The sequence below is a fragment of the Talaromyces amestolkiae genome, assembly GCF_001896365.1.
Source record: "Talaromyces amestolkiae strain CIB chromosome Unknown scaffold10.1, whole genome shotgun sequence".
Lineage (NCBI taxonomy): Eukaryota > Fungi > Ascomycota > Eurotiomycetes > Eurotiales > Trichocomaceae > Talaromyces > Talaromyces amestolkiae.
In genome coordinates, this window is record NW_024468046.1 from 245,509 (window position 1) to 259,751 (window position 14,243).

Consider the following 14,243-nt stretch of genomic DNA (forward strand, 5'->3'; position numbering starts at 1 on the left):
AAGTCCCACTTTTGCTGCCAAAGTCAAAGGATAGACCCTGAAGATCTCGTGAGCTAACAAATTTACATGACAGTGTGACGTTCTGCAAATAAGGCGCAGGGCTCCGCAATCTCGTTGACCGGGGTAAACCTCTTTTTGCCGGAGAATGGAGATAAGGAAAGCCGAAATTATGGCTTTATTTGCAGCGCGTTTGATGGAAGACTTGACAAGCCTCAAGTCATGATCGTTTTTTTGAGGGATAACGGATTTTTGAGGGGCTTCACCCGTAAAGATGCGGATTTGAAATTGAAGAACGCTGGGCAGACCGATTGTCGACCTCGAGGCTTGAAGAGGAAGCTGTCGGGGGACAATATCATTCTTACAGTCAGCGAGTAGAACCAAGAAGTAGAAGAGTTCGAAACATGGCAAATATCTAGCTTTATGAAGGATGTCTCCAGAGGATTTTGATATCAACAACCAACATTGAAGATTACCTGTTTAGAAGCATGTCAATAGGATGCCTGAAAAACAGCAATACAAAGAGACCAAGAAGTCTGGTTAAAAGCAAAGCACATGTTTATAATCTGGCTCATGATGAAGCTTTCACCTGTGCTGGACATGCCAACTGTACACACAATCTCCATTCTCAACAGAGTGAGCAAAAGTTTCTAGACATTGATAAGAACCTGTATTCCAAGGAGCTCATAAGAGCATTGAGTATGTCTAGTACAGCCAAGTCCAGAACATTTTTGAACAAAGAGTAGTCTCTGTCCGCCTATCAGAGGCATTGAGCACTTTTTGCAAAAAGTTGTGAAATGTCATTTCCCTTTTCAGCAGCGTCCACCCGGTAATTTAAGGGAAATTTGAGGGTTAGTTTCCCTGTCCCTCTATTTCTCTCCTCCTTTCCCACCAAAACACATATTCTACACCTAGTGTTCCACTCCTCATATTTCGTATCTATATTCCATCTTCCTCATCACAAAGCTCAGGATATTTGGAATCACTTTCTTCTTGAAGCCACATAATAACGCACCTTTCAAATCACGAACGGATCTTTTAGGCCCAGAATATTCTCTCAATTCCGCCGCTCCTCAAAAGTCGTCAGTCTCAACATGTCAAATTACCCGGAGGAGTTCAACGATCTCCATAAACTCATCTTTGGGAATAACGATCCCGTCGTTGACGATTTGACAATGATAGGCTCATGGGAGCGCGACCCATATAGCTTCTTTAGTGACTTTGTGGATGAGCAGCTTGGCAGTCAGGTTGTGACTACCAGGGGCGAGTTGGGTGCCCCTCAACCAAATCATCTTCAACAATTGGCAATGGAGAATCCATATCAAATTGGAGATCAGAGTACGACTCCAAACCTGTACCACACTGAATACCAGTTTGAGAGGACAAGACCTCTCCCCGAGCCGATGGGCTACTACGCTGACAACTCAATGCCCGAAAGTGAGGCGAGCGTGAACAGTAGGAGTCTCATTGTCGTTTTTTCTATCATTAAGTTGCTAATATGTTTTATGCGATAGCAAGTTTCCGTCTCAGCGATATCAACGAGACCATGCCCAAAAGGGAGGCGAGCGCAACTAGTAGGGTTCTCATTGTCGATTTTTAGATCATCAGATTGCTAACATGTTTTGTGCAATGATAGTAAGTCGCCGCCTCAGCGATATTACTGAGGAAGATGATTTGACCGCACAAGTGTTCGCGACGAAGCGCAAACGTAGTCAAGAGGACGAGGGGACCGAACCAGAAGGCAACCGACCAAAGTACGCGCGGAAGATAAATAATGAGAACGCAAAATACCGTTACCAGCTGATGCGTTCAAGGCCAGAACCATCGCGTCCTCAGGGGGTCGAGAGACTATTCGGTAATTTGAAAAGCGATATTATCCCGAAGAGAGCCTACTATCGCAAGAAGGGGGCCACCGCCACAGCATCTGACCCACCCGTCCCTCAGTCGGCAAGCACGGCTGTCCCAGGAACTGGAGGAGAGGCTTCTTCCAGTACTTTGAACACAAGAAGTCGGCAGGCCAATCATCGCAGACACATCCCGGTGGAGACCGTGCGCCAAACTGCCCCGGAGGGATGGGATCGTTTTGATAATGAGTATTACTCCGGAGACGACAACGTTTCTGACGGCGAGATCGAAATACGAGGCAAGGCAAGCGATTGGAAGCCTCCTCGCATGGCGTGTCGACGCTGTAACAAGCTGAAGCAGCCTTGTGACCACGCATACCCGGCGTGTTCTCTTTGCGCAAAGTACGGATTACGTTGCCGCTATCGTGATGATCTAACTGGCCGGCAAATTAAGCCCGGCCAGTTGGAAGAGGTGGAGGTCGCACTCCACGACGCTCAGAGCGAGATCAAGCGCCTGCGAGACGAATTGAGAAAGTTGAAAGAAGGACAGAGTACTCGTGATGACGCTCAACACTAGCTTTTCTGTAGCGCACTTTGATTCTCGAGCATCGTGGCAGGAAGCTTTGCCTTGACTGTGTGCAATGGCAGTTCTTCGAATATTGGCTGATAATACACTCTTGACTGTCATCATTTTGGGATTTGGCTGGTCCTTTCCCTTCTTGTTTCTCTTCAAAGATTGCCTGTTTTTTGCATACCTCTTACCATGCTCGAGGCGTTTTTTGAACCAGATTGTATCCAGCTTTGTATCTTTTGTGACTTTAGCACCCAGAATGACAAGTGAGCTTTAAAGTTAAGGTCTGCACCCCAGATCATCGACCGTGAAGTATTTCAGCATACATGAATCGAAACACCGGATACCCTGCCATAATGGCTGTCCAAGACTGAAATTCTTCAAATCCAATATCATTGCCTTGGACCTGACATCGACTGAGGATTGTTTGAGCATGACAAAGCGTCACCGTGCGATATCTCAATTGTAACAGACCTTCATCTGTTGGCACCACCGAAGTCGTAGGACCCAGATTGGCCAGCGACGCCAAGATCAAAATCATAAGACATCAATTGCGACTCAGCCTCACTGCCTTTGTCGACTTCCATTTGGTCTAAGAGTCGGTCAATCTCATCACCTGCCTGTGCCTCCAAGCCAACAAAATGATTGCTAGCTGTGAGACCAGCTGTGGGCACGGAAGCTGCGGTCCGCATTACGTCGCTATCAAGAAAGTTGAAGGTTGCCATTTGTCTAGCCGTCGAGGTATGGCTTCCTTGTGACGAGTTTTGCGTGCCGGCCGCCATCTGCGCTTCAATGCTGACACTCATACTGTACTTTCTTGCTCGGGAGCTGGAATGGTAACCAGAGTTTTCCGGACTCGACATGAATAGAAGCGTTTCAATGGCATCCTTCTCCATGAGTGCGTTCTGAGAGGGTGTCCTCCGCTTTGCAGGTGATTCATTACTTGACATCAAAGGCGTTGGAGCTCGGCCATTGGCTTTGAGACGCAATGGAGTTGCATCAGGTGCTCCGAACGATCTAGATCCAGCAGGCAGGACAGTCTTTGCTTCTTGTTCCGAATGATATCGGCGATGTCGTGGCGTTGAAGTTTGAGAAACCAAACCATCTGCTTCATTAGGGTTAGGCCGTCGCCGCGCGATCTTCAACCTATTCCCTGTGACAATATCGACTGGCGGCGCAAGCCTAGGAGCCTGCGACAAGGATGAAGATTGTATTGTTGCGTTTGCGCCGACTTGTCCTATGGACCCATTCACATTCGAGTTGGCCACATGATGCTGTGACATCCGTGAAGACCCATTATCTAGTTGACGGAGTTCTTGTATCGGTTGTGTCGTGTTCTGCACACCGGATATGCTTCCCTGCGAAGGAGGGGTCTCTCCAAGCCGCCGTAATTGCCGACTCTGTTCTACCTTGGCAGCCGCATACGATAAACGAGCTCGGAGTTGGGCCGACAACTATAATTTGCTCTAGTCAGTAAATTTGGTTACTTCTTTGCATGGCTGAAATCAAATCGATTGCTGACCTCGGCAATTTTGTTCCCCGTGGAGTCTACGCTTGTTGTTCTTGAATGACCGTTTGTTCCGTTGGACGGCCGTGTGAGATTGTGATTCTCATACACTGCCGGTTTTATCTCGCCAGTTGCGCTTCTCTTGTGTCCTCGACTGGGTGGTGGTCGTGTGTCAATTCGAGACTTGGACGGACTCGCCGCCGGGCCTCTCACGTGGCCATTGCTAAGCGGTTCTGTATTTGCTGGCTGCGGCCATGGCTCTCTCTGAATCTTTGCACTCGCTACAAGCCCAGAGTGACCGGATGAAGAAGGTATTAGGCGTTGTTGGTGGCTCGGGAGGGCATTTGTTGACAGGGCAGCTGCTGCCTTTGAGCCGAGAATGCTCGCATCCATCGCAATGAAAAAACGCGGGACGCGGTACGGAGCCAGCACTGCTGGCCGGTATACCTGATCTGCTCGATAATCGTGGACAGACCCAATGGTCCCAGAAGACGATGATTCCGGGGACTATCTCATGCAGAGAACGATGGAGTTTGAAGATCAGGACGTTTGAAGGATCGTGAGTTGTCTACTACTGCACTGGCATAGCAGGCAGTTACGACCCGCCCCAATTGCACGCGATGGCCACTCACGCTCGCCCAAACCTAAACTATCCACAAACAGTCGCTGTGCACGATCTAGGCAGCACTACGGACTTCTTCAAACAGGGATAATGCAGTATCAGGGATTGTGTTGGGAATTTCTCTGTGCGAAAAAAAATCTCAAGATACTTCATCCGTAGGCATGTGAACAGACATGTCTGCTATTTATACTCTACGCAACTACACCACGTACGCCACAAAATATCCACCATATCCGCCATCTACTCTTGAATTACTATCGCACAAAGGCTGAATACTACCCGATAGGATCTGTTGAGTGATGAAGGCAATGTCCGCCATCCCTCATCGCAAGAAAAGACATATCTACGACTCGAGAAAAAGCGAATAAAGTACCGCAACGCAGATACGGACGGGAAAACTCGCCAAACTTGTACAGCTTTTGTACAAGAACAGGAGGCATAATTTGAGGGAGTCTCATGTTTTTGCGCGCTGGTAACATGCGCGCTGTTCGTCGTCAAGTTGCCGAGGAGGGACCCATTCCCAATGCATAAAACGAGTTACGTATAGGTAATCAAGGAGGGGTTGTGATTCGACTCTGGTGGGACAAAATCCGGGGTATTTAGGGCTTGTGCTTTGTTGGGGGAAATATTAAAAGAAAATAACGAACGATTCGTATTCGTGACGTGTCTTTAAAAGAAAAGAAAGATTGGCGATAAATCTTCAGATGGCCGGGGAGACGCGTCCGTGTCGCGGGTCACGTGTCGCGTCGATGCCCTACATTTCAGGCACTAGTAATGGAGGCCAAGTTCTACTTACAATAGAGGAAGTAAATCGGGACAGATAACGATGTCTATATTTATATACACAAGAATAGGTGGTATATTGCAAACTTTTGAGTCGTACAAAGATAACCAAAGCTTCACTTGAACGCCCAAAATGCATCAAGAAGTAATATGTATGGCAACGCTTACTTGCGTTTCTTACCACGGCCTGAATCTCCGTCGGTGTTCTTTCTTTTCTTGCCTTCCTGTCTCCAATATTCGCTCTTCTCGCGTTTCTCGCGCTCGGCTTTCTTTGCCAGGTTCTCAGCCACCTTGGCACGGTATCCCTTTCGGCGCTCCTCCTGGGCCGCGGCGCGTTTGGCTCTCTTTTCATTGTTCATGGTGGTGAGCTTCTGCATGAGATCGCGCGCTTTCTTCTCTTCTCCGCCTAGAACGACAGCTCGCTTCTGCATGTATGTCTGCTCTTTGCGGGGTCGCATCTGAGTAATTTGGGATTTGAATGGAAGGTCCTTGGCAAGCTGTCGAGGAACACGAAGGGGATTGAAATGACGTGTCGGACGTTCGACTGGTTTGTATTTCGAATCTTTTTCAAGCGGCGTAGCAATTCCTTCGGCTCTGCGGACCTCGCCAGTCAAGCGCATACCCTGCCAACCGTTTTCTTCAGGAGCAGTCTCATCAATGTCTAACAAGTTTGTGACGGGATTATAGAATCGGTGAGGCTTGATCGGGTACCAGGCACGGAGGAAGACGATATCGCTCATCAAAATCTTGTCTTCAAAAGTTGCTCGGAAATGACCTTCAGGTTTGCTGAGGGCTCGCTTGATTTGACCACGAATACCTGACACTGTACGAATGGCCGCACCTTCAAACTTGGCGATTTCCAAAGAAGAGTTGAACATATCACGAATGAAGGCAGTATTGCGGAAAATCTTGTATGGATGACCGGTAAGTTTGAGTTTCTTCACGATTTCCGTACTCTCGTCCACATTGAGAACAACACCAGTCGCGGCGATTCGGAAGCCCGGAATCTTGTTCGAAAATGAGTTCACGCAGCAAAAACCGGTATTGGGAGCAACTAGAGGCCCATAAAAGGTTCCAAAACAGTGCATGTGCTCTGGTGTATACTTCAACATGCGATTGCGTGTACGCGAGTCGGAGATACTGTAGATGGGTAGACTTTGAAAGCGACGCCAACCAAGAGAAAAGATAAGTGGATCGTTGGTCTTGAGAATCTTTTTGTGCCATCGGTGGCGTTTGATGCGCACTTGTACGTAGCCGAAACGTTCTTCGGTTGGTGCTAATCCACCGACAAGAACTGGATATCGAGGATTGAACTTGGTTGAGAATTCACACGGCACCTTCTCCAAAACAATTCGCGCATAGGTACCAGCTCGGAAACCTTCAGCACGGGCACGAGAGATAGCGTCAAGCGTCTGGAATTCAGCACGGTTGATGTCTAGTTGTTTTTGCAATTGAGCCTTCTGAGCGTCATACCAGTCATCTTCTCCAAACTCATTATCGTCTTTGCCTTCGTTTCGATCACCATTCCTGGCATTAGCGAAGCCCTCCCGGTCCTCTTCCTCAAATCGCAACTTGAGCTCTTCTTTCCTCTTAGCGTTACGCTCTCGCTCGGCTTCAAGGTCCACCTCACCCACAGCTTCCTCCTCGGCTTCAATCTCCTCATCGCCTGAGCCTTCATCAAACCCATTAAAGACTTCACCGGTCTCAAGATCTTCAAAAGCACCGTCGCCCTCGTCGGATAGTCCGTCATCCGAACCGTCTTCTTCATCATCGTTATCGCTGCCAGCACCACCCAATCTGGCCGAAGCAAAGCGACGTCGTAAGGTCTCGACGGCATCCTGATCTGACCATTTCTTCTCCAGCTCATCGTAATCATAGGTGGGAATTGTCCTATCTTCCCATTCTTCTTCTTTTTCAGCGTTGGTCTTTTTGAAAAAATCTTCTTCATCCTCATCTATATCCTCCGAGTCCTGGTTATCATCGCCCTTCCATCTGGCTATTACCTCGGCAGGTGAGATAGATTCGTCATAGAGCATGCGAGTAAGGTCAATGACGCGGTATGCAGGCTTTTTTCCATGAAGAGCCTTGGCATTGTCCAGCATATTGCTCTTCCATCGTAAGGCACCGTCTTCATCATCATCATCTGACGCGTCCTCATCTTCATCAGGATCGTCAAACTCTTGATCTTCGACGGACGAGATAGATCCAAGATCTGAATCACTATCTGCAAAAGCAAAATCACCTTCTTTTCCTTTATTATCACCATTCTGCTTCTCACGGATTTTGCGGGTCAAGTCCGATGGTGCTTCAAATTCACCTTCGTTGTCGTCAGACTCCGCCTCCTCGTCAAGATCCTCGTCGGCTAATTCTCCTTCCACATCATCTTCGTCGTCTTCTGCATCTCCACTTTCGAATCCTTCATCTTCTTGTTCAGAAACATAACCAGTATCATCCATTGTCCGAACATTGCGCCTTTCTTTTCGGCCAGTGTCTACTTCACCCTCCACTTTAGAAATTGCGTTGCCTCCCTTGAATAGCTGAAGGCTATCGCTAGCCTCTCCAAGCAATTTGCGTTCGTTTTGTAGGCCCAAGACAAGCTGTTCTCCCAGGCCCCTATCCTCGTCGTCTGAGTCGTCCTCCCGGTTAAAGGTCGCGGATTTGACATCGATATAAACGGCATCCTTATCGATCAAGACACCACCCACATCCGACATAGGAGCAAATAACAATTTCTGCTTTTCGCCCAATCTCTTCCTTCCACCCTTACCTGTCGCCTTCGCTATTTGCTGGTCCATGTAAGGAGTAGGACAGGGGTCAGGTAAGGATTCGATGGCCGACACTGTGAGATCACCGACGCCAGGAACATGAACGCGGGCACCTTGAGCAGGGAAGTTCGTTCCACGTAGATAACCATACAACGCTATTGTGCGGTCACATTTTTCATCCTTTTCGATCTCCGTAGGCGGTGTGATGTCAAGGAATCGATCGGCGAGGGCGTAAGGATGTGAATTGCGCCATATAAGAGGTCGAGGGTTCTTCATAACGGAGAGGAATCGAGATAGGTTGTGGATTTCGCGGTCCGGGTACCGGCCATTGACAACACCAGATAGATAGAACAATTTTGCGCCTTGATATAGTTCACTCCAGAAACGATGCTTCAGTCGTTTCTTCGCGGCCTGCAATGTGCTCTGTTTCCTGAACAAGTCAAGGTGCGTCAGAATTCCAAAGACGTTGCCAGGCATACCACTGGAAGCCAGGACGTTTAAAAATTCCATAGTCTCCATCTCGAAACCGTAGTTGCCGTCGATCATCAGCAACACTATATCTGCGATTTTGGCAACATCAATCATGCTAGCTAACGAATCTGAAGGACATTCTAGAAACGTCAAGCGTCGACGCTTGGATGTAACAACCGTAAGAGGACCTGTCGGGGAGCTGAGCGTTTGCTTCGAGTACCGTCTGATCAACGATTTGATCAGTGTAGTCTTGCCAACTCCAGGCGGCCCAACAATCGTGACGATAATTGGCGGCGCCTCCTCGGGGACGCGGTCGACGAGAGGCACATGGAGGCGTTTTTCCTTGAGTTCGTGGGACCTCGCAGCCTGTCTCTGTCCTTTTCCAGGGTTTGAGAAGGCAAAAGCTTTCGGATTTTGACCTACAGCGAGAAGAAAGTGTTAGCTAATCGATTCTTTTCGTTCAAGTTGAAGAAGATAGGTAAAATAAGAAGTTTCTTCAAATCGCATACCTTCATATTTTTTTTTCTCCTTCGTCTTGTGATGAGCCCGATTCTTCTGATCATCCATCTTGAGAGTATTGTAGGACAACAAATGCCGTCCAAATTCTCTCCTGGGCCGCAGCAAATGTATATGCAGTGGATTGTGCCGTAACAAGCAGCTGCAAAATCATCCGGCCATGCAACTTATCTCAAAATAATTTCTTCATATCCGCTTTTATCGGTCGGAACAACTTTCTTCCAGCCCGCGGAAGGCAAAGCTTAGATACAGCATAACGCTAGTACGTACCGGGAAAGTGGCTCCTGCCGTCTGCCAATAAGCTTTGATTGACTGTTTACTCCTCTACTATGTACTAATTACTAATACTAAGCCCATTATCGACTTGATCAATTCTTCTTCTTCGTATTGCATGCTTTGCTGCAGACGTCTTTGCCTCAAGTAACAGACATAAACCAGATATAGCAACTCTGCATCTATGACGACACAATGACTTCCCGGTCTTCACGACAGCCGCCTCCAGCGTATGTCGCGCCTTCCTCGTCTACCGTCCACGCATCTTCGCCCGTCTACCGGAAGATTGCAGCCTCGGCAGCAGAAGAATCTGCTCGCAGGCTAGAGAATACGTTCACGATTAGTCCGTGCTCTGGACAGGCATGGATAGTTCGCGCAGGTCAGGTGTGCAGAATATCAACTCCAGAAGGCCCACAGGTGGGAGATCTCAATATCTGGAATGCACATAATCCTCGAGAACGTATGTGGGCGGCGCGAACTCGTCAAATTCACAGCTCGCATGTCTCTGTTGGGGACCGTCTATGGTCCAATCTTCCATATCTACGGCCATTGGTGACTATAACTGGAGATTCTCTAGCAGGTGGCCAGATGCATACGATTTTGGATACGGAGGGTAATATGATCGAGGGAAAAGGGTTTGGAACAACTCAATGGGGAGGCCGGGTACACGATTTGTTAGGAACACGGTGTGATCCATATGTGAACTTGCTCATGGGTGGAGAAACGTTTGATTTTCACTGTCATTCGAATTTGACTCGCGCGGTGGTTCCATTTGGCTTGACGGAGCTTGATGTACATGACGTCCTGAATGTATTTCAGGTCACGGGTTTGAATGAGCAAGGGAAATACTTTATGGAGGCATCGCCCGCGCGGCCTGAGGAATATTTCGAATTCTTCGCGGAGATTGACGTACTCTGCGCGCTTTCAGCGTGCCCGGGAGGTAAGTTCAGGTTACCGGGTGAGTCACTGATGCTGATTTGTGCTAGGCGATCTTTCGCAGTGGGGCTGGGAAGAAAAGGAAGGAGGTGACATGGCGGCCACTTGCCGTCCACTAGGGGTGGAAGTCTACAGTCTGGTAGATACTAAAATACTCAAAGACTGGAAGCAGCCGGAAAGCCCTAATTACACGGGGATGCACGGTTTGAAGATGCCGTCAAGAAATGACCGCAAGGAAGGCCATGCTGGTGTGTAAGGCCGACTGTTCAGGAGCTTCAAAACAACCTGGTGCCCTTAGAGTAAGTAAATAAACCGTGTGGTGGGTGTAGAAGGGATATGGACATTTTAGTGCCAAGTCGTTCCAATTGAGCGCATTTTCAGCTGTTAGTCAGAGAGCGGCAGGCATGAGTCAAGACCATGTCTTACTATACGATGTACGTACTATGTAGTACACAGTTGATGGTAGAAATGACTTGCATGTCGGATAGTCGGATAAGCGAGCAGGAAAGAGCAAGGAAAGCGGGGCCTGGGGCATCAAGGCCACGTGATAACCCCGCGACCGGCGCCAAGAAGTGCGTCATCGCGAAGGTCTGTCCTGCAGGTCATTCTGGCGGAAAATCACTCCATCTGCTCGACATGCGATGGTGATATCGGGCAATGTATGGCGACTATGTCTTCAAGAGTTTTTTTCCAAGCTGTATCTGCCTGCGCACTGTTCGGGCTATCTAGTAGCATCGTTGAGTCGACTTAAACCCGTGACATCAGCAAGTGACAGCCTCCGGCTAAGCAGATAAGATAGCGACCAGGCATCCCGCTTTTTCTGTCTCTAGATTTATCGAGTCGCAGATGGAGCCAAATAGCATGAAACGCAATGTCTTATCTCGTGTTAGCTGAGCGTTTCTTTGTGTGGGTGGTAGCAACGACGTAGACGACGTAGCACGTACACTTCCAAGGTTCGCCCAGTCATCGCCCTCAAATCAGCGTCGTGATTTGCGGCTGCCTTGTCCCCTCCCCCTTTCCCTCCCATTGTAAATACTTAGGTCCTAAACGGCAAAATTACTTGGCTGTGCCGTGACACCTTATATCTACCATCTTCTGCTCTCTTCTCTCCTTCTCTCTTCTTCTCCCACTCCCCAACAAACTTCATACCACTGCTCTTTCGACTTGCTGCATCTACCTTTCGATCTCTTCAAGTATCTCGTTGCGAAATACACACAAACACATACTCGCCATGACTCTCTACAACGTAAGTCATTTGTTCTTCTAGGCATTTGCTGAAACAAGGCTCACCCAACACTTGCTAGGTCACCCTCAAGGAGACTGCTTCACCCGAGGAGCTTGAAAAGTACTTATCCTTCCACTGCATCCCTCTACAATATTGGATAAGTCACTGATTATAATCGTACAACAGGGCCAAGGAGAAGGTCCGCTCCGAAGGAGGCACCATCAAGCATGAATACACCTTGATCAAGGGATTTACGTGAGTGTGCTTACTCCGCATAGATCAATAAACTGCCGTATACTGACACTTCTGTTATAGGGTCGAATACCCCGACGACCACGTGAACGTTCTCGAGAGCAACGAACACCTCCACGTCGAGCAAGACGGAAACGTATCTACCCAGTAGGCTATAGCTGCTATGGTTCTTGCCCAAGGACAGTCTAGAGAAATCAGAGTCGCAAACAACAACCATGCCATAGCTGATTTTAGACCTATCGGATAAAAAGGATCTAGCTCTTGCACGACTTGAGTCTACTTGCACTGCATTATTGGAAATCTATTCGAAAACAATGGTTAGACTGGGTGTTCTCGATTCTCTTTTTCTCTTTCCTGTCATCGGCGAAGCACAAGACCCCGCCCATTTCATGATGATTACGAAAATTCATACTTTGATTATACCAGTACTGTACGCATAATACAAGCCAGTTCTTCAGTTCTTTCTACAGTAGTAATTGGGTCTAGTCCAACATAGTAGATCTCATATAGCCTCACTTGCAGGGTTTATGTCTATGACCTTGTCGTATGATTATCGTAAGCACGTACGCCCGTTGAATTGGCAACATATAAATGCTAGCCGCGATAAGCTTGGAGCCTGCATTACGGTCATGCAACGCAACACTGAAACGCAGATACGTACTATGACTAGTCAAACTAGAACAAGTTTTTGCTCCAAGCTATGCCTTTGAATAATATTTCCTATTCTATTGAATAATAATCACCATGACTACTGGGATCCTTCTGACTGATAGTAAAATAGTACACTCTGATTGGCCAGGATACGGATGAGTCACATGACCATGACGCACGGCAGCGCGGCAACCGACGGGGTTTGCCTGAGGCTATCCGCGGAGTTCTTCATTCTGATTGCGGACACCGACTTCTCAACGCTCATCTGATCATAGTATATATTCTACGCATATATTACGCAGTGATAATGGCAAGCTGAAAGCCATGGAAAATAAACTCCCTCGTCTCGTACGGACGTTCCCACGCTCAAGATGCAGGATTACACGATCTATCCAACTGCGGCACAACTCCACTTGGACACCGACATCAACCTCGGAAAGCTGGGAAAAACCTCCATCGTGGATCAATGTGGCAGAAGATGAGATTGCCAGATTGGCCGCTCTAAGACGTCGGCCATTGACTCTGGCAGACCTTCTCAAGTGAGTTGACTCCGGAAGATAGTACGTAATTGAGGGGCTGACGATTTATAGACATGGCCAACCTCCGTTATCCAAGCAGGCTCTTCTCGACTCGGCCAATTTCACACTTTCCCTTCTTCCGGCCCGTCTGGCTTATCGTATACAATGTCTAAGAAATCTACCGTTCATCGTGGTATCCAACCCGCACGTTTCGCAAATATATAACAATTACTTGCATTCGTTATCTACATTACTCCCTTACCAACAACGCCGAATCACCACCCTCGAAGAAGAGAAGCAATTCGCCGAAGTGATGGCAGATCTTGTCCAGACTCACACCAATACCATACCTATTTTAGCGCGAGGATTTCTGGAATGTAGAAAGTACATTGAATCAGACGAAGTCACTCGCTTCCTGGATTCACACTTGCGAGCCCGAATCGGGACACGGTTGATTGCCGAGCAACATCTCGCTCTTCATTTTGCGTCGCAGCCGATTAGTGACGAGAATCCGAACCCGCCACTCTCAGAACGAGAACATGGACCCCCGAATTATATTGGTGTCATTGACACTGCACTAAAACCTGCACAGATCGTTCGATCATGCGAGCATTTCGTGAGCGAGATCTGCGAGCTAAAGTATGGAGTCCGGCCGACTCTCGAAATCAACGGAGAACCCGACGCAAGCTTTGCCTACATCCCCGTACACGTGGAATATATAATCACAGAACTACTCAAAAACGCATTCCGTGCAGTTGTCGAGTCTGGACACGAGAAAGAACCCATAGAAGTCACCATAGCAGCTGCGCCAGATATTCCGGGAAATCATCTCAACCACATCAATTATATACCACATCATGCGCGAGACGGCGATGTGGACATATCGGCCGAAGAAGAGATCTTAGTCGCGAATGAAAACATTCGTCGTACCAACACTTCCTCTCAGAGTATAACGATTCGCATCCGGGACCGTGGCGGCGGTATTCGACCCGAGATTCTGTCTCAGGTCTGGTCGTACAGCTTTACGACGTTCTCGGAGGCCAATGCCTCGGGTGAATATAACGGCAACATCGATGCCCTGAACACGATTTCGGGTGCTGGTGGAAATACTAGTACTATTGCTGGGCTGGGCTATGGCTTGCCGTTGAGTAGAGCTTATGCAGAATACTTTGGGGGAAGTATTGCGATTCAGAGTCTGTGGGGATGGGGAACTGATGTATATTTGACTCTGTCTGGCGTCGGTCGGATAGGGGAGTAGTCTATMCCTTCGTATAAAAGTGCTGGACATGCCGTATTATAGACCCGAAATGAC

General features: G+C 48.2%; 4 protein-coding genes across 4 annotated transcripts; 3 read left to right on the forward strand and 1 right to left on the reverse strand.

The window, feature by feature from the left end:
- Positions 1–1,091: 1,091 nt before the first annotated feature.
- Positions 1,092–2,418, forward strand: BHQ10_005566 (uncharacterized protein; the record flags this gene model as incomplete). Its single annotated transcript, XM_040878056.1, has 3 exons — positions 1,092–1,452; positions 1,512–1,571; positions 1,634–2,418. The coding sequence occupies 3 exons, from the start codon at positions 1,092–1,094 to the stop codon at positions 2,416–2,418; spliced, it is 1,206 nt and encodes a 401-aa protein (XP_040734070.1).
- A 470-nt stretch (positions 2,419–2,888) lies between these two features.
- Positions 2,889–9,127, reverse strand: BHQ10_005567 (uncharacterized protein; the record flags this gene model as incomplete). The annotated part of the gene is made up of 4 exons (XM_040878057.1): positions 2,889–3,866; positions 3,935–4,371; positions 5,506–8,979; positions 9,070–9,127. The coding sequence occupies 4 exons, from the start codon at positions 9,125–9,127 to the stop codon at positions 2,889–2,891; spliced, it is 4,947 nt and encodes a 1,648-aa protein (XP_040734071.1).
- A 417-nt stretch (positions 9,128–9,544) lies between these two features.
- On the forward strand, positions 9,545–10,541 carry BHQ10_005568 (uncharacterized protein; the record flags this gene model as incomplete). The annotated part of the gene is made up of 3 exons (XM_040878058.1): positions 9,545–9,809; positions 9,927–10,289; positions 10,336–10,541. 3 exons carry the CDS (start codon positions 9,545–9,547, stop codon positions 10,539–10,541), a joined length of 834 nt encoding a protein of 277 aa, XP_040734072.1.
- A 975-nt stretch (positions 10,542–11,516) lies between these two features.
- On the forward strand, positions 11,517–14,189 carry BHQ10_005569 (uncharacterized protein; the record flags this gene model as incomplete). Its single annotated transcript, XM_040878059.1, has 6 exons — positions 11,517–11,531; positions 11,590–11,630; positions 11,697–11,765; positions 11,826–11,909; positions 12,791–12,952; positions 13,004–14,189. 6 exons carry the CDS (start codon positions 11,517–11,519, stop codon positions 14,187–14,189), a joined length of 1,557 nt encoding a protein of 518 aa, XP_040734073.1.
- Positions 14,190–14,243: the final 54 nt, after the last annotated feature.